Genomic DNA, 26265 nt, shown 5'->3' with positions numbered 1-26265 from the left:
ATACAGATTACAGTTATTACACGTTAAAATTGATAATTTAAAACCTATTTTAAGTTAAGACAATATTATTCGGGAAGTGTTAATTTTGTTGTAGGGTTCTATTTCATAATAGATATAGGTTGTAAAAACTATCCTCAATTCCTTCATCAGTGCCATTCAAAATATTTAACAGTTACGTCTGTAGTTTTATTGATGTCTCGGCCAGACTTGGTTCCTTTTCACAGCAACTAGTACTGAGAATTAACAAGTTATAATTTGTTAGGCGTTAGTTAGCGTCCCTTTCAGTATGGGAAGCTATATTACCTAGATAGAAATTAACCTACCGCTTAACATAGACAGGATCCACAGTTGCTACCACCAAAAATTGATTCCGGATCTGCGCGACGAATGAACGTACGTTAACCATGTAACCAGGAGGGATTTTTAACATATTTTAATGTTAAAGTGCTATCAATCCTAAGTATCAGTACGCTAAACACTTATTTGATATTCTTTACATACATACAATATGTTGAACATACAGTAATAAGGAGATTTAATGCATGATTAATGTTGAAGTGAGTAAGAAAATTCACATTTAATAACAATTGATCAAAGCATAAGAAAATGATCACAGGTACTCCATCAACTCGTTTCTATATTTTAATAGGTGTTTCAAACTCTATGGTGTCCAAAAGGAAGCATTTCTCCATCCATGTTTGAACTTTTCCTTTAATTTAGTATAGTTGCCCCAAAAAAGTCGATGTTCTCTTACATAATTCCTTGCGTCAAAAGTTCGAAATGAAATCGACGATTAAAGGATTTTGTAATTAAAGATGACATACTTTTATTCAAGTTATACTAATTAAAAATAAAGAGTCTAAATTGTCATTTTCATTCTAACATTCTGGAATTAAGAAAGTATGAAGGTGATAGTACAACTTTACAGTCGAAGTTTCTCCTACACATACGAATAAATACAATTAATTAGGTATGATTTATCTCTACTAGCCTTAAAAATATATTGAGTGTTAAGAATATTATGCACGTGGTAAATGTTTCTAAGAACAAAAACATAAACGTAATTTCTGCCAATAAATCAGACAGTGGATCGCATAGATTTTATTGATTTATTTTCAGTTTGTAAACGCACACGCAACAAGAAGCTACGAAGGTTTCCGTTCTAACTTGTTCTTGACATTGCGTAAATCCTCTTGTCGTGAAATAGTAGAACAAGGATAGATTTATCTTTCCGCTGCGCCCTACTCAACAGAGTGTGTTGCCTAATGTTGACTCTCCCAGGTGGCAAATGATCAGTTATGCTCGTTAGAGCTACTCGAGGAAACCCATGTCTCACCATTCCGCCTTTGCACAGCACTAAAGGCAACCAAAATTTCTGAAATAAGTTGTGTTGTAGTAAGGGAGTTAGCAGAGGCGGGTCTAGCTCGGGGCCGGGAGGTCTAGAACCCCCTCAGTTTTTTTTTTTAGTGAAAAAATTTAAGCTATTATTTATATATTTTTGAAGTTTATAATAAACTCATGATATACTTATGAGTCTGCGTTCTCGTTGCCCCCCAGTTTTTACTTTCTAGATCTGCCTTTGGTTGTTTGGGGTTTAAACCCCCTTTGAGCAAGATATTATAGGGAAAAAAAAGGATATAATATTGAGTGCTGCAACCTTCCTTGATGAAATTTTGCGTACACCACTACCTGTAACATCCGGATTACATACTTTCTTAATGTGTTTTTTTTTAACGTAGTTATTTGGATTCAGATACAGTTTATTAGATTTGAATAAACGCTGTAGTTAGATATTAGGACAATACTTTCTTCCACTATTGTTTTCATGTCATTTTGGTTCGTGGACCAAAATGCGAAGTGGTAGGTTCATAGTTATCGACAGACTGCCTAGGAGAAATGCGAGTAGAATGACTGATTGGTAACCTACGCTTTCCTTCACTCAATTAGGGGTAAAAGTGAGGGAGATCGCGAGAGGACGCCGTTACCCCACTTCCAAAAAATATATATGGCGTCCCTCGCTTCCTAAACAATTACAATGGACAAAGATAGGCACAAGGGACGGCGCGGCGTGACGTCATACGTTCCCCTATCTTTTCATATCCACTTTTACTCCTGACTAAAATTATATTATTAATATGTAAGACATGGATTCCGATCACATAGCAATACAGTAGCAATATTCAATACTAATTCTTAACCTTTTCAGTCTCTGTATACATTCAATGGACGTGCAATTAGTTTAAAGTGTAAATTTATTTTTCATTCTTATAACAAAATGTTCAGTAGAGAGCATCTGGTACTCTGTCAATAAATTGTTGACAGCACTTTTCTTATTTTACTCCCTCAAACATGTATTTTTATAAGAAGTAAGATAAGGTCGTATTTTAAACGGTTAAAATAAAGCAAACACTCAATTGATCTTTATTGATCAATTTTAACGTTATTAATCGTTATTAACGTTATTAACGTTATTAATCGTTATTAATCGCATAAATGGTTTGTATGCTAGAGTCTACTGCCAAGACAACATATTGGAAAAAATTGAAACAATTTCCAATACTTAATAATTTGTTTTCCACACGCTTTATTCCATTTTTTAAGGTATTTATATCTCTCTGAACTCTGAGGATTGTTACAGATAGCCTATAAAAATCTGAAGAAAAATGTGCGTTTCAATGGCTAAACAGTTAACCAATAGTTTCGCAAATTACCTTCAATAAACAAACAAATTCATGTAGGTGTTGATTGATGATAGAATTGCTATGCTTTATTGAGTTAGTACTTACTTTAATGTTATTTGTGACAGTTATGAATCTCATTAAATACATACCTACGTTAATGAATTATATACCTGTTATATATGTATGCATTGCAATTAAATCCATTTAGGTCAATAGACATTACCTTTGTAAAAACAAGTCAAGCAATATTAATGTTTCCAGTCTTCAAACAGACACAGTAATGATAAACTTTAACAAAGTAATATTTACTGTGATTATTATTACTCTGGATTAGCTGTGTTTTATCGTCAGTAATTATTAATGATGTACAGACTAGCTGTGTTTCTTCCAGACATGCTTTTAGGGGCACTGCCCCCCAGAAGCTCTGAAAGTGCCCCCGGAAGAGACCAAAATTATACTCCTATAATATAATAATAAATAAGATACTGCTGTGTGAAAATATGTGCCCCACCAAATATTAAGTGTGTCCCCTGGAACAGTCTTACTTTCAGAAAAAATGTTCCGAGGGGGGCACACATAGTATTCCGGGGGCGCACTGCTGGTATATTTTATTTATTATTATATTCTTTTGGTCTCATCCGGGGAGGCACTCTCAGAGCTCCGGGTGGAAGTGCCCCCAAAAACGTGTCTGGAAGAAACCTGCCTCGGAAGATTTTTTTTTTTTTTCTGAAAGAAACACAGAAGATTAGTATAAAATCACTCCGATAAAATTAAGCAACATACCAGGTTCCCTAAGCAGGATTCGCAACTAACTGCGTAATTGATTCATAATATTAGACCCTAATATTTTCATTTACACCTAATTTAGTATCTAAGCGCTTGGTCGATAATATTAAAATAATTTCTTGAGATAAAATGGTTGCCAACGAAATATATAAGACATCTGAAAACGACAGGCTATTGGTCTAAAATATGTTTTCCTTCTCTCGTTATCTGCTTCAGTAACTCTTGTGTAAGACACTATATAAAAAGAACGCAAGAAGAAATAAAAATAACTGCAATTTCCGATAAACTAAGACAATAGAGAGAGAGAAAGGAATTCATCGGGAGAGGTCCCCATCTGCTTGGTGTTCAAAGCAATTGGTGAATTCTAGAAATAAGGAAGACCGGTGCTTCCGCATTGTGTTAAAAATACGAAACATAAAACAAAAGAATGTCGTAAAAACAAAAGAGGAAAAGGGTCAGTAGTTGTAGAAGTAAAACAATACGTTTTTTCAAAGAGAAAGAGAAGAGAAAGAAAAAGTTTCTTCTTTCGTAAATAAAAAAAAAAGAAAGAAAAAGAGTAAATCGATCGATGAGCGCGTAGTGATTTCCTTTCTCGGAGTCAAGAGAATCACACAAGAGCCAAAGGAAACGAGTGTAGGTTTCGGTGACTCAATTTTTTATGACTTTTTTTTTTCTTCCCACCGTTGACGAATGTTCGAAAAATTTGATCGTTGCCGCATTCAGATACGCTCACATACTTTACCAATATATGCATTTGATTTCTAAGTGTTGAATTTCTTTTTCAATTTTCATCAGGTCGCAAATAGTAGTGGCCAGAGGGAATCAGCCCCGTGCAACCATCTTAAACCCCCTAACACTTTCAGTTGTGTGTAGGTATCTCTATGTCTATGAATGTAAAGTGAACTTAAGTTAGCCCGTGCAAATTGTCTTGTCCCCTATCCTTTCGTTTTGCAATAGATTTAATTGTCATAAAAGAAAAAATGGTGGCTCAGTGATATTGCGCTTACCTCTGGTACGTGGGTCGCTGGTTCAATCCCCGGCCAAGTAAGTTCGATCCCCGGTGAACAACATTGTGTCCATGGATTTTCTCGGGGCACTCCCGTTTCCTCCCATATCTCATCCCACCAATTCTTCCATCATCATTCACTTACCTTAATCATCCGTCTATCTTAGCCTTATGGGCATAACCGTGGGGCATTTATCTCGGAAATTTCATTTCTGATTGTCATGCAATGCCTATCATGGTCACTGGCGGCGAAACTAGCTGTAGGTTCCATGCAGAACTAAAAACAAGCCCTATGCGAATCGAATTATAATTTGAGTGTCCCCAATGTCGAGGGGTCTGCGGGGCCGTTATTGAAATCACTGATCATGGTTGTAATTTATTTTAATATTCATGCTTGTTAAATTTCAATCATAAACACCTTAGAGCTACATGGCGTGTGAACCGAGGCGATGACTTTTTAGCTGTGTTTAAACGTGTTCACACGCTGACTTCCATCAATGTTATTTTAACACTGGAAATCGCTAACTCTTGATTTAAGTAGCTCCCGAATCGCCATAGGATGCTAAGTTAAGATCGATAGTTCTGTGTCCTCATCAAAGCACGGGAGCTAACCCTGAAGTTACACAATTTACAAACGGAAATCGAGCGATTAAATTATATATTTCTTTTTAACGTTTCATTGGCCGGTCATTCATTTAGTCCAGTCAAAAATTTTAACTGACTCTTTTTCTTCTTTTTACGTTGTAGGCACTTACGTAACATCTCTATTTCTTCTCTTCGCCTTTACGTAAGAATTATCCTTATTACTGCCACGCATTAATTGTATTTTTTTTTTAATTTCCCTATTTTTTTCTTTTACCCCATCTCTTAAACAACAATTTCCTGTCAATGTTTCCTACTTTTCCAGCACTGATTCATTGTTTTTTCGTTTTACCCAAATAATTTTCTCTAACCTTTTTCGTAGCTACATTGTTAAAGTTATTTCTTCTCGATTTTTCTTAGTTGAATATTTTTGTTTGTACATTTCACTTCTTTTGAAAAAAAAATATAAATATAAATCTTTTCCTTTGATTTTAAAGGTCTCTCGAAGTACAATCTCCTCCATTCTAACATTGATTTCACTTCTTGTTTGCTCTTTATTTCTTCTCTAAAACATTAGGTAGGTATCGAAAAGGAAGATTATCTCTTTCTTATTTTTTGTTATATGAGATCCTTCGTGGAGGGCACGTCTGCTCGCTTCCCTCTTTTACAAGTGGTCTATTGGTTTGATTGGCTAGGCATTGGTCTCATAGTGGACAACATTCTGTCCATGTGTTTCCTCAGTGTTTCACCTTTCCTCTACTTTTATTCCATGAATTCTTTACTCCTGTGCATTTCTCATCTGTTTTCTTTAAATTAAAAGGCATAAATATGGTAGTAAAATTCAATAGTGGCTCTTGAGGGTAATCACATTGATAAAAATATAAATATTGTCACTAGAAGCTGAGGGGGAAATGTTTATCTAATGAAATGAAATGAAATATTTCAGTTTTACGTCCCAAGCTTATGTCGGCTAGGCTAAAGAAGACAGTAATGATGAGAAATGAATGAAACGGTGGAATGAAGAAAGTGGAAGGAAATAGGAGAACCCCGCGAAAATCCATGAAGAGTCTTCGCCCACCATAAAGTCCACTTGGCGCGAGCTGGGGTCGAACCAGGGACCCCACCAGGGGTGAATGCTCTACCACTGAGCCACCGTGCCCCTAAAAAAGCTTATCTAATGTACTAATTCATCTTGTAATACAGTTACCTAAAGCATTATAAAGCTTTCTTCCTTGAGATTGTAGCGAACAAAAACATATCGATATGACTTCCCTGACGCTATGCCATTGACCTATAAACTAAATCTTTTATTTCATCGTTTGATTTTCTTAAATTTCTTACATCTTTGAAAGTTAAAATTAATGTTTTAAAACCTGTCTTTAAGCTACTATTTCTTTTTAGAATACACTAGATTTTTTTTACGAATTAAAAATAAAAATGAAAGAAAGAACATAAAGATTAGGAAATATACATATTCATCGTATCTTCAGGGTTTTTTTGGGTTGTTTCTAATTGAGAGATACAACAATAAATAAACTAAGGGTGGAGCAGGTTTCGATAGAAATCACGAGCTAGGCATTAATTTGAAACTTCTAAAACGACCCCTCGAAGCGAACACCTAACTCGCCTATCACTCTCCATTAGCTTCGCGTTCGACTTAACACAGAGCGCGCTTTCATGCTAAATTGGCGTTCGCATTAAGTGACAAAGGGTAGGGCCCTGTAGATTGCGCGGTTCGGTTGTGTTGGTGCAAGAGAAGAGCACTAAGGAGGATGCATTAGAAAAAAAACTACGAGCAGACTGAGCGTGGGTATGGAAGGGAGAGAGAGTCTATAACCTCCCAAAGAGCAAAGCTGGCTAACGTTAGCCCAGAAACAAGAGCAGTGAATCGAAATTTCAACAGTTGATCAAGTGATATTCTTTTGATGTGTAATCAGCAGGAAAAAGGCGTTCTGGTATTAGAGCTACGTACATCTGTATTGATTTTTTCAACCTGAGTACTTTATTCTTGTCTTGTAACATTAGGCATCTATATAACTTTAAATATGAAAATTACATTAGGTAAATTTCAAGATTTTGTAAGTGCTTCTATAAAATTCACAAAGAAATGAAGATTTGAACGCAAAAGTACGCATGTCTTCTACTCTTGTAAGACGGAGAAATTGAAGTATGTACAGCTCGCCTTCTATAGACAATATATAAGGAGCTGAATGTTAGAGCAATCCACATCCACTAGTGAATAGAACAAGGGTGGGTTAATTGGCAAGATTTCTCCTTCGCAGTCGGAAGGTTTAGTTTTGAAATATCGTGGCCAGCCATTCGATTTGAAATATTACATTTAAAAAAAAATCAGTCCTACTATGTAAATGCTTAGAGAGTACCGGTATTTGTATGTATGTATGTGGTAGGTGTTGGCTGACTTCTGTTCAAATCTCCTCCCTAAGTTTCATTGTTAATTGCTTCCGGTGTAATAGACTTTATATAAAACGATATATGTAAGTGTAAATCCTCATGCGTAGTATTAGAAAAAATCGAAAAAAACGATTTTTTTTGTAAATCTAAAAATTGATGCTGTACAGTCAGCGACAAAATTTCTTTGTGTTTGGTAAAATTTATTTTGAGAATAATGGTGGTATAGCTGGAACGTACATAAAATTATATTCTTTTTAATTTATTGAAAACTGTACTCAAAGTTATTTACGATACTAATTTTATCAAACGGAAAGAACTTTTGTCGCTGACTGTACAATCACCACCTATTAAGATAAAACTGATGCTTAAGTAAAACCTCACCAAGCATTAAATTTATGACATAAGCAACACGACAGTACACACAGCATGATTAATGAGATATTGTACAATATTATAACTTTTAACTCTTAAACTTTTATTATTTAACTATAGGATTGTCCGTCGATGAGAGACATACCTAGATCATATCAAGCTATTTCTTGGGCGCAGTTTTCAAGAAAATTAAAAAAAAGGATCTTTTTATGTACTGTATATGTGAACTTAACCTAAAGTACGTAGTTAACTGAAAGATTGTATTTAGCTTACTATTGATGCTGTACTTCTACTTGTGACACACACACGCACGCACGCACGCACACACACACACACACACACACACACACATATATATATATATATATATATATATATATATATATATATATATATATATATATATATATATATATATATCAGATTGCTTTTATTTTCTATCTATGCAACAGAAGTGATACTTACAATGCAACCTCTGCTACTCTAGACACCACAAGGGACCGCGGTGGCTCAGTGGTAAAGCGTTCACCTCTGGTGCTTGGGGTCCCGGGTTCGATCCCAGCCCCCGTTAAGTGAACTTTGTGGTGGACAAACACCGTGTGCGTGGGTTTTCTCGGGGTTCTCCCGTTTCCTTCCAATTTCTTCATTCCACCATTTCATTCATTACTCATCATCACCGTCTCCTTTAGCCTAACCGGCATAACTGTGGGACGTAAAACTCAAAGATTTCATTACATTTTTTTTCTAAACACCACAACTCATCCTAACCGTAATGCAGGATCGTTTTTACATATATGGATATATTGAAACATAATCGCTGTGTAAATGCATATGTCTGCTCCCTATTTCTCTATATTCAATAAAGTGTCGATGGATAACTCTGGCTCACAACCTGCCATTTTTACCATACTGTTGTATCTTTATATTCTTAGCATATCTCGAACTACTTTTCGTGTAGAAATAAATACAATATCTCACGATGATAATTAATTATAAACCAATATCAACTTTGTCGTAGATTCAATTCAGTATTTTGTTTTAATGATAACTTTAACTCCAACACTAGGTATTCTACACATCTGTTCAAATTTGATGCATGCTTAGAACTAAGAAAAGTTGTTTAATACCATAATTTTCTACAATATACACATATTATTACAAGAATAATATTTAAATAAAGTTTAAAAATCCTCTTACTTGTCTGTAACAATTTTCAAATACATGCATCAAAATGTGAAAATAAACGCAAATTCTAAGCACGAAGTCCTGGGATCGATTTCCGCTGGCAGAGCATTGAACGCATTGTGCTGGTTCAACTCTGCCTTAATAACTGTAGGTCTGCATTTCATATAGTCTCCAAGCTAAGAAAGGTCGCTAAACTTCTACAAACAAAACACTATATATATATATATATATAGGTATTTAAAGTGTATATATAGATTTTATTTAGGTAACACTTCTACTTTTTCTGTAATATTCTGCGCCATAGAAATCAGAGAGAATCTAACATAAACAATTGAACAAGCTCATTTTTAGAAATCGGAAAATGTTTTGCTCATAGTTCCACTGTTTCGGATAACCTGAGACACAAAAAGCTATATGTATATATCTTCGTAGACACACATGTAGATACGCTGTAGAGCTTTTAGTTATTATTTCTGACGTAGATCACCCAGTTCGTCTTCCAAAATAAACAAGGAACAAAAACAAAAACGTAACTAAAAGAAAGGATAAGTTACTTGTTTTACCTTGTCAATTGACAACAGGCTTTCTTTTCCTTTTACCCCCTTCTCCATAGCCGATGTCAGTCCTCATCTATTGTTTTGTCAGTCAAACAATGTTTTTTTTTTTTTTTTTTTTTTTTTGCGTGTCATCCCCTTTGTTGGACAGTTTTTCTTCACCTTCTGGTTCATTACTCATTTGTAAGAACTATTTTTGGAATTGGTGCCTTTCCTTCAGCATCTGACGTTTAATCTGCAGCTTATGAGCAAATGATTTGGTCCGACATACAGAGTGTCCCAAAAGCAATGACGAAAAATGAAACCACGTATTCCTGGCACCAAAACAAGAAAAATGTTTATATATCATATAGTTCGGATATGGACAGAGGCAGAGCTTGACAGCTTGGAATGTGGGGGAAAAAGAACTTCACACCTGCCAGCGAAATAACGATAGGAGCTAGGAAGGGGGGTTCAGAAAGACATAAAAATCATATCAACTTTACATGTTAAACGCATGTTACATAACTGCGCCAGAGATTCTCCATACGACATTCAGGGATAAACCGAATGTCTGTACTGCATAGGCAAAGAAACGGTACAGTAAGATTGAAAACTATACAGAAAAAAACTTATTTCCATGGCTCAATTGCACGCAGATGTACAATGGGAGTCAAACCAAAGATCACTTAGCATGGTTAAATAATCTCAGGGGGGAATGGAAAGTGGTATGCCAAATAGAAACTTGCAGAGAGAGGGTACAAATAGAAATATGCGTAACTACGAGTGTGTCGTGTAATGAAATAACAGACAGAATCCACAACGACATACTGTATTTGTAACGTAGTATTTTACACAGAGTAGCACTACAAACTATAGGTCGTACGTGCTAACAATAAACATACCTACAGATGTTCAAAGTGCTTTCTCCTGCATCTATGCATCGTACTAATCGTGAATTTCGAGTGCATTCCATTACCCCCGGTGTGTTGCGTAACTGTCACACGCATCTTCAATGCGGTTTTGTAAATCGGCAAGTTCCTTTCCCCGGATTACCTTGGGTTTGTGTAACGTTTGTAAAGTTTGAAATAAATAAAATTCTTAATTTATTCTCTCTCAGTTAGGCCTCATACAGGAGTAGGATTACGGAAGTAAATGAATAATACTAGGAAATGGTTAAAAAAAATGGTGATCAAAGGAAATGAGATCCTCAAAGAAAAAAAAATGAACAACATAATGTTAACTCTACATAATGATGGAATATAAACAACAATTCTTCACAGCAAACACGATAAATTGTCACTAAGCCACTATGGCTTAGAAAGTCGACGTATAGTTCTGCAGATAAAAAAAAAAAAAGAAAAGCATTTGGTTGTTTATTAATCTGTACTTTTTAGTGTATAAATTTGTCCCAGTTTATTGGTCCAACTTAGTGAACTGATTGGACAAACATAGTGTACCAAACGGAACAAGTATCTAATAAATTCGGTTCGAAGACGTCATCGATTCAGAGTAATATCCTATCTAAACTGTTAGAAAAATACATCTATATGATACCCTGATGCCTTTATTATTATTATTATTATTATTATTATTATTATTATTATTATTATTATTATTATTATTATTATTATTATTATTATTATTATTATTATTATTAGATGCAATTCTGCAATTAATTTCTTGTGAACCTTAATTGTACTGTTGTGTATAGTTACTCGCTCCCCACATACACGCACACTACTTCCCTATTTTATCTTTAAGAAACGAAGTGACGTAAAGGGATAATTATGTTGGATGAAAATCTATTCCTCAACAACTTGTCAAGATTCAAAATGACTAAATACGTCAGTGTATTACCACACGAAACACGGCACCTGCCTATATGGTGGTATGGAGTATATATATATATATATATATATATATATATATATATATATATATATATATATATATATATATATATATATATATATATATATAAAACTTTGCAAGTTTTCTTTTTGATTTCTAACTCGCTTATCACCTTCTGCAACATGCAAATTCATATAAGTACTATATATGTATATTGAAACTTACGCACGCAAATGCAATTCGTGCAAGCTTACATTTGTAAATTATTCACTCTGCCTATGGTTATTACACAACCATACGCACATGTACATATACAGTACGTAAATTAATGCATGATATGATTGTTCAAAAGCATGATACACACTTTTGTTATACGTGTAATAATAATAATAGAATTATATTGTTATTTTTCATTTCTTCAACCTATTTTTTAGAAATATTGTGATAAACCTACATGTTTCAGCACGAATACGGAGTAGGATATAGTAAGATAGTCGTTTAAAAATATACAAGGATACCATAACTTTTTAATTCCAATAAAATTCCAGCTGCGTCTGCATTAAATTAATAAATTACATATGTATCAATATATGTTATATTTGTATATTAATCAATATATGGTATATATATGAATTAATGTAGGTTACGTCATATAAAGTATATAACATTCATATGATGCTATATGAAATTAACGTTATACGCCGCCTTGGCAAAACGAAACGATTGAACCGTTTGAAATGAATTTCTGAACAAAGCACTTTGGCCGAGATGTGGTTTTCAATCGTTTTACTTTGATTAATCAACTATCCATAAGTTGAGACAATTGACCGAGCTAAGTCTCCATTGTATTGCAATGAAGGCAATACGAGTATCTCATTGTTGCAGATAATCATCACACATGTGCATTGATTTTCATTTCTATAGAACTTGCATCAAAAGATCACCCACGCAGCTATTACCCTATTATTTAGCATTTTCTTTGTGTTTTGCCTTTCCCTGCCTTGCCCTATGGGATGATAAGGAGCACATACAGGCAAAATTTAAGAAGAAATGCTGAAAAGTTTCCTGGTTTTGCTCCCAAAATTGGGTTGCCAACTCTGAAAAATAAAATTACCAGGACCCTCTCATAATTTTTAAAACTGATTAAGAAAATATATTTTAAACCTGTACCTGATGCACTTGGTACGGTGATATTGCAGCTTTTATGAACCTTGCAAATAAAATTCCTTTGGTTCAGTCTGAAACCAGATCTCCGAAGCATGTTGGACTTCAGGAATGTTCACAAAATAATGTCCTTCGAAGTGTTGTTGTTGTTGTTGTTGTTTTCTTTTTTTTTTTTCAAGTTATAAAGCTAGGTTTCCTCTTCAGTCAGTAATCGGGCCAAGAAATTCGGAGCACTATCTGCAAAAGAACCAAAACTGCTTTGGATTCTCCAACTCCTTCCTTTTTCTGATCACTGTTGAAATATTTTGGCACGCATCTTGCTGAAAGCTTGCATATGTGCAATATATTGTTGATGAAGTATCCAACACACTTCCGGAAAATGGTCATTATCTGGGATTTTTTTCTTGATATTTTCCTGTCTTAAGGATAGTTCATAGACAGCACTACAAGTTTCCGGACCAGTTAAGCTGGAGGATGCTCCCTGCTGGAATCATTTTCAACGGTGAAATAGCCAGTCTTGAAACGAGCTATCAAGGTTTTCAGTGTGTTGTAGAAAGGAGACTATTTCCCTCATGTTTATGGGATCTGAGAGTGAATTATTTTTCAGAATTTCGTCGAAGGAACAAAAAACGACAAGTCTGGCAAAAATAGTTATATTAATCACACGAAATCTATATTTACACCAATACATACTACGGTGCTAAGTTTCCATATAAATCTACACTCAAGATTTTGTTGATGGAGCAAGGATAGGGACGTTTTAGCACATCCTCGTTTAGACTGCTACACAGTAAAAAATGGTTGTGTTAATTCAACTCAAATTTAACACAGGGCAGTGGTCCCAGCGTGACTACCACTATGCGGTGTTAATTCAACACAGATCCCGCGGTGTTGGCGATTAACACAGTGGGCGTGTTACATTTTTAACATACAACCGGTGTTGAGATGGTGTTAAATTCGGATCTGTGTCAGTATTTTCGGTGTTGATTCGACACCATCTCAGAGTCGATAGTGTGGGGAAAAATGTTTAGTGTTACTTGTGGCGGTGTTGCACCAACACGAAGAAAGTAACACAATGTGTAGTGTGTTAATTATTTTGTGTTAATATTACACCATGTTAAGTATCAATATAACACAGTCCCGTGTTATTTCAACATCATTTTAGTATTATTTCAACACACAATCTGTGTCATAATTCAAATTTAAAGCCGTATAAGTAACACCGTTTTGGTGTTAATTCAACACTCCCTGTGTTAAAATTCAAGATCGGACCACCAGATTAACACCGTTTTCAGTGTTAGTTCGACTTCACTTCTGTGTTACTATGACACCTTTTTCGGTGTTGAAATAACTCCGTGTGCGGTGTTGATGTAACCATTTTTCTGTTGGAAAAGCTTGTGGTGTGCATGCTTATGATTAGTGAAGATTCTAATTTTAAAATAAGAATAGTAAACAACAGAACACTTCATTTAGAAAACCCTCATAAACTTCTCTGTCGTCCTCTCCAACATTTATTGTGAAGTATTTCTTAATGGTGCGAAACTCAACCTTCACCAATATCTTGTTCAAGAATGATAGAAACTCTTACCTATATTCTTATAGTATGTTTGCCTAGCAATCGTGTTTCTACTTGTTTTCCGCCATTTTTGATATAGTCCCCGCTGTTGACTAATGAGCTCTGGTGCAGTGTAGAAGTGACACAGTAATACGGTGTTGTTTCTCGCTGTTGACATATTTTTTCAGAAACATTATGTAAAACAATTGAAAACACATCGCGCGCTTTACACATTGAAATTTTCCGAATACCTTTATTTGTTTAAGAATTTCTTTCTACTGTGTTTGTCTGTAGCTCCAGTACATAAGCCTTTATAATTAGACACCCAATATATTTGGCAATCACGCAGAAAACAACACCGAAGATTATACACTTGTGTTAATTTAACACACAGGCTGTGTGTCAATTAAACTACTGGCATTTGACACACAACTGCAAATGGAGAGTGAATTGTTCTAACCACCTGTTTGTGTTATATTTTAATACAATCGTGTTAACACATAGGCATATCGTTCAAATAACATTTGATTTTTTATAGTGTAGAATTTGATTATCTGTCGAATTCCTTAAAAATATATCGTACTATATCATGTCAACGATCGTTGTCAATAGTTACTATAACTATCCTTTATCCTTACATAGAAACTGCTCTGCTATCATCTTTATTTTCCGTTATTCGACTATGAACAGGTATTTCGAATCCACTTGGATTATATTGTTCACTCGCATTTATTTTTATACTGAATTCTACACTGACTAATATCTTAATTTTCATTTCTTAACTCTTTCTGAACATTATTGTATCATCTAACTCAACTCATTGTACTATCGAACATAATAAGTACACTACTTTTTTCTTCTGCAATATTTCAACTACATGACACTTAATTGTTTGCACTATTTGTAGTCAACTAACTACAACATAATATTAACAGATCATAACACTATCTTTATCAGATCAATGAGTGTTGGACGAAAGTTAGAGTTACATAAAGATATAGTGTGTATGATATAAAATAAAAGTTTTCAGTAGATCTGAAATGAAAGGCGATATGCTGAATTGAATATCATTTTTCGCGCTGAAGATAATTTCATTTTAAAAAGAGGGAGAGAACAAATGTGTTAAGGAGATAAAACATTTTGAAGAGTCAAGTTCTATACCATTTGACGTTTCTTCTACGACAACCTTCTGTCTTCTATTCCGTGCGCAGGTATCATTACCCAGTTCCTTCTACGTGCGACGAATAACTGCTGTCGACAAAGCAGACGAAGAAGACGAGGAAAAGTAGACGAGAAAGACAGAAAAGCAAACGAGAAGCTCTTATATCGATCAACAGTTCTCAACTTGCAAAAGAAGGCCACCAAAATTATGCAAGAAGGACCTAAAAGTTTGGCTTTTAAATTAGCTGCAAAGAAAAGAAAACTGTTAAAATTATTCGAGTTCACGCCTTTTAATATGCTATGTGAAATTCTTATATTTTATTTAGTTTGTTTTGATTTAAGTACTAAAGAGATTCACAGCGTAAATTTTGGAACATGTGTGTTTTGTGGGTTCGTGACTTTCCCTGACTCCTTTGTACACAGCCAACTGTTCGAAGTTCCTTTATTAATGTTGATGATAGGGTTCTCCATGAGACAAAATGAGACGAGATGAGATGAGACAGAATTTTCATTCCGAGACGACATAGAACTCTTCCAATAGAAACAAACACACTTTTCGAGACGAGACATTATTTTTAGGACACCTTTTTTAATGTATTATGATATTTTAAAAGTGTAAAATCCACTTAAATGTATTAATGCTTGTAGTGATGCAACCAAAATGCTAGCAGAGTAAAAACAGTTGCATACTATTAGGCGTTGTTTTGCATTCTAGCATGCTACATGGGGAAGAACAAGAATACACAAGAATGTATAAGAATGTATATAGGAAAATATGTTATACGTATATCCCATATTCAACGAACTTAAAAAGTTCTTTACTGAATTCTCTATGATTGTGTGTCTGTCTGTCTGTCTGTACTTGCAGTTTTTTTTTTAATTTTGAGCCCTCTATTTGATAGAGCATCAAAAACTATCTGAGAAAGTGATGGAATTTTTCGCGTCACTCTTACCGTTCCCGATATATTGTCCAAAAAATTGCCGATTTCCGGAAGTTTAAGGAGCCATGTCTCGATAATCGTAAATTATAGGGATATGATATTGGTGTTGATTAATACCTAAAAGGATGGTGAACATTTTGGCTCCAAATGATAACCGGTGGCCACTGTCCCACTGACCACTGGTTTGGCTAGTCACCACTAGTTAATATTAGTACCAACATGTTTACCATCCCCTTAGGTATTGATTAACACCAATGTCATCTCTCTATGACTTACCGTTCCCGAGATCTTTGCCAAAAAGCAGTTCCGATTTCAAAAGGTTAAGGAGATTAAATTGGTGTTGATCAATATCTAAGAGGATGGTGAACATTTTGGTACCAAATAGTAACTGATGGCCACTGGCTAACTGACCACTGTTACTCAGATATTGGCCAAAAAGTTCAAATTTCGGGAGATCTAAGAAGCCATATCTCGGAAACCGTAAGTCATAGAGAGATGACATTATGCGAATTTTTGCGAGAAAGAGAAGAAGGTGCGGATACAAAGATTTACTTTTACATGTAAGAACAATCACTTATCCTTCCCGCTCCATCTCTCCATTCTTTTTAATCTCTCTCTCCGTTCTGGCAATGCTCTTGGAGTATTCTCAACTGTTTTATATATATATATATATATATTACATAACAAACATTTTATATTCAATCAAAATACATCATTTAATAAGTTAACTAACCTTTCATTCTACTATAGATTGATTTGAATCAGTTTAGAGAATAGCAGTTGACTTCCTAAGAGCTGTATTTCAATTAAGGAACGCAATTTCAATCAAACAAATTTGAAATAATTCAATGTATAATGTACGTACAACGTGGCTATAAAACGTAATGGATGAGTTGATAGGCAGCACACACTCTTTGTGACAAACATTGTCAGAAGTTTGACGCAATTCTAAACACATATCCTGTATCGTTCACCAAGTTTTATTGAATTCTTTTTTAATATGTAGGTATTCAGAGCAGCCGTTACACACTTTATACTTTTTAGTAAAGTTAGGAGATTCTCTAACAAAAAAAACACTGCTATTGTATCACTAATAAATAACATCTGACATTCAGAATAATTAATGTATAAATAAATAAGTTATTAACTGATTATTTAAAGGTAAAGGCAGGTTCTATTTATGATAGGCCAATGTATCCTAGAGCTGTGTTAAGTGATAATTATATACTTCGATACATGAAAAAAATAGGAATATAAGTGGAAGTCTGAACGGATGTTGTTATGTGTGGATATTCGCATGAATATTCCTTTTCTTCGGAAGTATACTCTTGCTTTCTTTGCGGATGGCAAATAAAATTGGGAATGCTCATGAAAAGAGAAATCATTTTGTGATTATTTTCGAAACATTATTAATTATTGATTTCTTGTATTAAAATGTATTTTGTGCAATTTCGGAAGAAAAGGAAAACTGTTTTGTTGAATAATATTTTCCTTTTTTCGTTCTTTTCTTTGCTTTTTGTTTCATATGAGATTGTGATGAGGTGGCTCGTTTCCTTTCAGTGAACTTCGACATTTCTTTTACTTTAGCGTTCTGAACAATGTCTTACATATATATAACGAAATAAAACACATGAAAAAGGCTAGGCATATTGTCTGAAATTATTTGACGGATACATTGTTATCAACTTGATAATTTTCTTGTCAGAGTTCTGTATGTGTATAATTTTTACAAGTATATGTGTCGCCGTGAGAAAAAGACAAACAACAATTGATATTATATGCTGGTTAGCAGTGTAGTTTTTCTTTTTTCTTTTACAGTTATAATAAATAAGTAAATAAATGACACGTTCCATCAGAACAAAAATTAACAATTATTACTAGCAATGAACGACATAATTTTAGTCCCATTACAAATTTGTTTCCTCGATTTTTTCGAGAATTACGCATGTGAGTTTAACCGTGAGCAGCTCATTTCATTCAACTCGATTGATCAATTTATATTCTAAGGATCCCCACCATTCAGTGTGTTATTTCTTCAAGCATATGTCACAACCAGAGAACACGTGTTATTGTTTATAGCCATCAAGTCAAGCAGACAACACATGGAGTAAACAGGAAGATATGAAGCCTGCACGACAGACCCCGATGAGGAACGAGCTACCCAGAAATTACCTATAAAAGAAGCCCAGAGGAGAACCAAATTATCAGTGATGCACTAATCAAATAACTTACAACATCTGCTCCCGAGGTCGCCTTGGACAAGGGAGATCCCACCTCACCTAATCTCTGGTAGCTGCTTTGGGCGAAGGATATACCTAGCTACAACCTGCTCCTGAAAGCTGCATTGAATAGAAGGGAGTGTCCTCGTGAGACCAGCCTTCAAAACACCTTGGAGGCCGCATTGGGCAAAGGGGTGTCCATACAAAACCTAATCCCTACCTTCATCAAAACCGAGGCCACTTTATATGTGCTGAGCTTCTATATTAGAAACATTTATTATATTACAAGAACTTTGTAATCATTTTATAATAAAATTGATGAAGGGGAAAAAAACACGGACTCTTATTGACTCTACCAAATAGACATTACAATATAAAGCCTTATCTTCGGGGAATATTATACTCAAACAAAGATAAAGTTTAAGAGTTAATTATAAATATCTGTCATTCTGCAAGTGTCATAATGAAATAATTAATAAGTGTATATTTTAGAATCAGTTTATCTTAATACGTGGCCTGGTTATCTTATAGCGTCAATATTTCCTTTAGCTTCTCGAAAACTACGCACAAGAATTCACATTCCCCATATCATTTTGCTAAGATCGATAAGATATATCGATTGGTACATGTCTCACCTTTAGACATTTCTTTTTTTTATTATTATTATTAAACACTAATAATATAGTGGAATCATTATTAAACTATCCACATATCATAATCTTAGTTTAATCAAAGAATTAAAGAATCCATAATCATTGCACTCGAGTGCACTCGAAGTCGTCAAGAAGTAACCCAATACGGACCGCTATAAAAACCACTCCATGGCTAGTTAGTGCCTCTTTAAGAGGAATATTAAATTTATTGTAGTCGTTTCAGAGGCCAGTTGACAATCTTGTCCAGTGCTATCAATTCCAGTGCCTCCACCAACCACCACATTTATCCAGAAAATCCTCTTTCTCTCCTTTAGTTCCCTTATCCTCACACACACACACACACACTCATACTTCGATACCGTTACAACCGTATAATCCAGATAGTTCTTTTTTTGGTAACATAACGGATATAGAAAGGGAAGCTAGTCTTCTATGATATATTTCCACAAACAAGAAGAGAAGAAGGAGAGAAAGAGAGAGAAAGAATGCAAGATGCTGGGAGGCAGATGACCTAAGCGTTTAAGCCAGACAATATCTCTTGGTTGGACTGACGTTTCTTGAAAATGGATGAACATTAAAATGGTGGTTTACGGCTTTGATACTTTTGCCCCGCCCAATTGTAGGAAAAATATGTCCCTCTCTACCATGTGACTGGAGGATGAAGGTGAACTATTGTCATACATAGTTGCTTCTTTCTGAATATCTGTTCCAGTTCCAATTCCAGTGCCTGGAACAATTTAGCAACTTTAAAATATCTTCGTCTTGTATCGATTTTAGAAGGTTGTTTTAATAAGCGTTTCAGTAACCAATACAATTATCTCTTCTTTTTCAGTTAATGACATTTGATCGTAAATTAAACCTTAATAACTTTTAATCATACAAAATAGCAAGTTAATCTTTATACTTTATCTCGATGTTTATGATTTAAATTTCTGGGCTTTCAGAATCTATGACCATCTAGTCTGGCACTCGGCGAGCACACTATTCGGGGAAATGGAAAGAAGAAAGGATGGGGGAAGGAAGGAAGTGGAATCGGACCTATAAGTTAGGTACCACCCAGGCATTTGCCTGATGTGAATGAAGAAAATCCAGGAAAACCTCATTCAGGATGTCTGGCCTGAAAAAGCTTTTTACACTTTTTCGACAGAGGTCCCCCACCGGGAATCGATCCCGGGATCGCTCTCACAGAAGACGTCTATCTCGTTGTCAAGTGTAGTTAATCGTAAATTGATTTTTACATGTTACCTTGCTCTTAGTATTTAATCGCAAAATGAACTATAACACTTGCTCTTTCGTGTTTTTGTAAATCCAGCTTATTCGCTTTTGAATTTTCTTTTTAAATGTTATTTCCCTTCAACAGTAACTTATAGTAAACGTCCTTTTAACCTAATTATTTTTTATCTCAAGCTAGACCAGTGGTTCTCAACCTTTTTGACTGATGGCACACTCTACTGAACCTCCACGACATAGCGACACACTTGTTTGATCTTTTTATTAGTAATAATAATAATAATAATAATAATAATAATAATAATATAAATTATTATAGTGTAAGTCTATAAGTTTTTTATAATATAATGACTGTATGCAGTACTAAGCATTATTACTGCCCCTGGAGACGCTGGTTGGTACAGTCTGTCTCAAAGTTGATTTTATCTAATTATTATTAAATTCTTCATAATTTTTTAAATTCTAAAATTTTGCGACACACCATAGGGGATTGAGTGATGCACCAATGTGTTGCGACACAGCGTTTGAAAACCGCTGACCTAGATCTTTACATTCGTACGAATCATATTGGGCCTCAAACTGGTCTTCGAAAGAGATGTGTATAGTTCAAAATCGTACATTAACCTGTAAACTCACTCATGAAACTCACGCAATCCTGCTTTTTTAAAAAAAATGTGTTACACTCGAAACAAACAAATGGACAAACGGACCTTTCCACTGTATTTCCCTGTCAATTAAACTTCATAGCAAACTATATATTTTCGTATTATCTCAATTACTTGGGCACAAACTTAACTTTTCTACATTATCTTTCTGATAATCACTTACTGCAATTGTTTTTCCATCCTATTTCTCTATTAGGCACAATTACTTGTACATTAGACTGACCTGGGACAGTTCAAACATGTGAAAATACAGTATACTTAGCTGAGGTTGTTTCGCTGTTATTTTAATACTGTTCTATTATACATAAACTGTTCCTTTTTGCCATATCTCAAATTTCGTTTTAAAATTTAAAGAGTCAAACTTATTCCCAATACTTTTAGCATCTGGTATATCTAGATTCAAGTGACTACTGAAAAGGGGGAAGTTTTACAAGACTGTTCCAGTTCCGATTCTAATGTAACAGTTCCAAAATTAAAGCATTTTCCTCTTGAATTCCGACGAGTTTTATCTGATTTCAAGACATCACAAATATTCACCCTTGCATTGCCCTTTCCGTATTTCTCCCCATCTTCGCACTTTATATTCTTACCCTTTCTTAATCCTCTTCTAACTTTTCTTCGTGTTTTTTTCCTTTCTTTTCTTTTCGTCCCCATTCACTCACTATCTCCTTTTCGACCTTACGTTGTGACCTTATTTCATGCATGGGTATAAATTTCAAGACATTTGAGTCACTAGCGAACTGCATGGCGCCTGTGTTGCTGAGATAAGCGACAGAAAATGTTGGTCATAAGGTAGCGAAATTGCCCCGCAGCTTAAATTTTATACACCTAAATGTTGCCATTATGTGGATTGGAAATAGCGCTCAGAAAAGTAACACAGTTTATTCAACAGAATTGTGAATGGTTACTCATACGTACTATTCTTGATTTTTTTAAAGTGTTACGCAAGAAAGTTTTTTTTCTATTGTTCTTTTTTAAACCGAAAGAGGCAGAGAGAGAGAGAGAGAGAGAGAGAGAGAGAGAGAGAGAGAGAGAGAGAGAGAGAGAGAGAGAGGAAATGTGTCAATAAACAATAAATAATTGATATATTTTAGATTAGTAGAATAGCCATATTGTTTAAACGTATTTTGAAATGCATGTATTCTGAACCTTACTTTTCAATTATGTAAAAGTGTGAAACGATAAACAGGTTCCATCCAATCTGTATAGTCTAAACTCATTCCTAATTCGTTTATTTTTAAAAAAAACTTGGCATTTTTACAATAGCTACATAAAATATTTAGGAATATTAGAATATTTCTAACATTAATATATTTCTACGTAATAATACTGCAAAACGTATAATTCCTTAAAAATATTGGAGCACTTTTATAATAGTCGCAGTGTATTTCTTTTTCGAACATTTCATATTGTAACCATATTAATAGCATATTTCTTTCTTTAAAAATATTGTAATGTTAATAACGTATTTCTACATAAATTTACTTTAGAATATCGTAAATATACTATACATATATTTAGAAATATTGATATATTTTAAATATTGATATATTTGTTACGTCTGTAGACATATACTATAAATGTGATTGTAAATGCAAGAAGATTGAAATATTCATAAAATATCTATTTAAAGTAACTAAAATTTACAAGTATTGAGCAATTTGTAAATAACAATACTACACGTTTCTCAGCTATTGCTATATAGAATGTTCATAGTATACTTCATTAGGAATAATCACATACTCCGAGAACATTAATAATATATATATTTAGGAACATTTTGATGTTCCTGAATTATATATGGAATATCTCGAAAATATTATTGGTGTGTTTTTTCAGTAGTATTAAAGATTGCCTAGTAAGAATTGGAATATATGTTTATTTACGAATTTTCTTTACTTACACAAAACATATTAGAATAGTTTGGAATACCGTATTAGATGTTCAACATCATAAAATGTCCAAAGAAATCAGAACTCGATAATTTTAATTTTTCTCACAAATAAAATCTTAAAGAATCTATATTTGTCTTTTGTGAAAAGTTGATCTAGCAAACTTGTTGGAGCTACGTATCTTTCATAAATACATTTATTTATCCGTCCTAAATGTACGAGACATATATTTATGGATATAGTAAAGTTCTTCCCCTTAGTGTATTCCAGTGTTCTTTTTCACTTTATTCAAATTAGCATGATACATGAGTATCAAGGAAGATATAATATTTCTTTGTACATAAAATAGCGTTGTAAAACTCATAATGGTGTTCCATACATACGATAATGCATGTTTTTATCGTATCTAGTAATCAACACAATAATACATATTACCAGATTCTTTTATGAATGCGATTTGCATTGTATTTTGAGACAAATTAAATTTGTCATTACATATGTACATAACGCATAATCATTTTCAGTCTTTAGAAATAGAATAAAGTCCCCAAATTTCGTTTCATTGAAATTCAACTAAATGCAACTTATCAAACGCTGTGGAATGTTTTTATGTTTTTTCTACTTCACAGACGATGAATTCGGCGAGAAATCTGTATCGGTATTGCTTAATGGAGAGGAATCGGAACTTATCTTCATTGACCATCCAAGTGCAGAAATGTCGGTGAGTATCCTAAAAGTATTTACTTATGTCGCAGTTCTTTAATATTTACAGACTTAATGCTTATCTTTTATGTATTGTTATTATGTTACTAGATTGTTGAAAGAATCAATAATCGGTTAATATTCTCAATAATAACAGATCATATATTAGTTTGAGATAAATCAATGATATCTGCTGACTCTGTCATCAGCGAAAGTAGATCTCAATATACATACAATTTCTTCTTACAATAACTTGGATGAGTTAGACTGATTTACACAAAGTTTTATGTCACTTCCAGACAATTAAAAAAAAAATATGTATTCATGAAAATTTTCTCGGTCTTGATGTCATTGTCAGAAATGAATGTATTGACGGGTGTTTATTTTTTCATTAACGAGTGTATAGAAAGTTTATGCTCTAATAAAACATTAACACGAATAATGTGAAAAAAATATGCCATAAACGCCATGATGTAGAAAGGGAAAAGTAATCATAAACTAAATCGTTTTACATGTACCCCAAATTGTGACGCATGTATAATACATTAATATATTTGTTCTATATACTATTAAAAGCATTTTATTGTCCATTTCAATATATAACTAAAAATGGAGTGTAAAGTAAACTTAATTGTTTAACATTAAGAATGGAATTACTGTTGCTTATTGGCATAATTCCATTTAATGTATAATGATATAAATAAGTTATAATCCACTTTTTTAAAAATTTATATATATATATATATATATATATATATATATATATATATATATATATATATATATATATATATATATATATATATATATTGTGTGTGTGTGTGTGTGTGTGTGTATTAATAATATTATTGTTATAAATTTAAAACCACGAAAATTGTAGATTTCATCTTGGAGCAAATACTCACTGATTCCATAGCATATATAATATTAAAAAAATGTTTTTAATTAAAAGTAATCCTTAAAAGTATTAATTGAAAGAAATTGTTGACTTGTAGTTAAATACTACTTTCACTGTAATTATAGAGTGATGCAAATTGTACCTCATTCAAATCGAATCGACTAGATTTAGAAATACTGTAACTCACATTTTAAACGGAGTAACAAACATCTTAGCATTTGAAGGCTGCGCTCCAAGTTCTCTTTAAATGCTGCTAGCAAATGAGAGGCCAGCGCTATTGCCACGTTTATTTTGTACACATCCACATCTACACCTTGTCACCTGTAGTTTGTCTGCTTAGCCATAGTCACACCTCTTTATCATTTGGCAACGTCACACCAGAGCTTGCATTTTATTCGTTTAGCTGAAATGCCAAGATGTTTGTCACAGGCTTTAATACATACAGCCCAATAACAATGCTTTGATCACTGGCTGAATTAGAATTATAGCTAAATATATCATAACAAACCATCCCATAACTAAATGAGGTTAGAAATTATTCATGCGAAATCAATTGTAAAAAGATGTGTTTATAGCGTTGTATAAGTTTAAATGAATAACGTTTTGCAATTTTAGCGTGTCCAAATATCAAATAATTGCTTTTAAGCTATACACGTGGAAAGAGTAATGGAAGGCTTCGGTAAAATTGTAATCCAAAAACTCATTTTCTCATTATTTTACCCGGTTAGTTAAGTTGAGATATATATATATTGTGTTCTAAATAAAAGCATCTTCTTTCGATAAATAATAATAATAATAATAATAATAATAATAATAATAATAATAATAATAATAATAATAATAATAATATAAACCTTGATTATAAAAAATATTCAGATTTCCTAACAAAAACATCATTTACACCAGAAAGAGTAAATAATCATGTACAAGAAATTATTAATTAAGCAAACCTTATATAATTTTATATTTTAAATTGATTTTGAGTATAACATCATATGATAATATATTATTAATAATCTATACACTTTACAACTTTGCTTAGCTAATTAATAAAATCACAACGTAAGGTTTCCATATATATAATTTATGTTAAACAATGACAGTATAAAGCATGTCATTTTCTCTATTACTCATTACCTATGTTTAATTACATTATAATTCTCTTTTTATGTTTCCCCTTTTATTTTTCTATGTCCCTTTAAAATTAACCTTAAACAACTTCTTTCTATTACTATTATAGAATTGACAACATTACCAAGCTACAATATATCATGCTTTTCACTTCTATTTGGTACAACATAATAGTCTGATGAGGTATTATATTACTATGCATGCCATTATATTTCTCTTCTTTACAATTAAACGTCTAATGGTATCATTTTAGTATGGAAGTGCCTGAAACTGTAAAAAAAATAATAAGCGGGACAATATCGCATATTCAGAAAAAGAGTTTATACCTAAATGTACAATCCATTTCAATCCATTTCGTGTGCTCCTCTGCGGCAAAGTGGCAAATGCACAGCACATACTTTTTCAGTATGTGCAACCTGTTTGATACGTAGAGGAGGTGCTTGCTTCGGACAAAAAATTAACAAATATTTTGAATGAATGCCTTAAGCAGAGTTCTGTTTATATAGCTTCTGTGCTCAAAGAAGAAGCTAAGTGTTCCATAATTTCGCATATCGTCTGCTGTTTTTTTCACTAGAGAGAGAACCTGAGTTGTTAATTACTCCAAACGAAGTAGGACCACTCTCTAACTTTTAATATTTAGATA

The 26265-nt window shown here is 33.4% G+C and overlaps 1 protein-coding gene across 1 annotated transcript in view; it reads left to right on the top strand.

The window, feature by feature from the left end:
* The window catches only part of LOC145674340 (uncharacterized), a 321553-nt gene that overhangs the window by 275073 nt on the left and 20215 nt on the right, over positions 1 to 26265 (top strand). Inside the window, exon 4 of the mRNA XM_081744274.1 lies at positions 23521 to 23612. Coding sequence (XP_081600400.1) covers positions 23521 to 23612 — 92 coding nt within the window. The remainder of the gene's footprint in view (positions 1 to 23520; positions 23613 to 26265) is intronic.

The sequence above is a fragment of the Thermobia domestica genome, chromosome 2 (genome assembly GCF_964235325.1).
Source record: "Thermobia domestica chromosome 2, izTheDome1.hap1.1, whole genome shotgun sequence".
NCBI classification, from domain to species: domain Eukaryota; kingdom Metazoa; phylum Arthropoda; class Insecta; order Zygentoma; family Lepismatidae; genus Thermobia; species Thermobia domestica.
The sequence above is the reverse complement of the archived record's forward strand: the minus strand, read 5'-3'. Positions and strand labels throughout refer to the sequence as shown.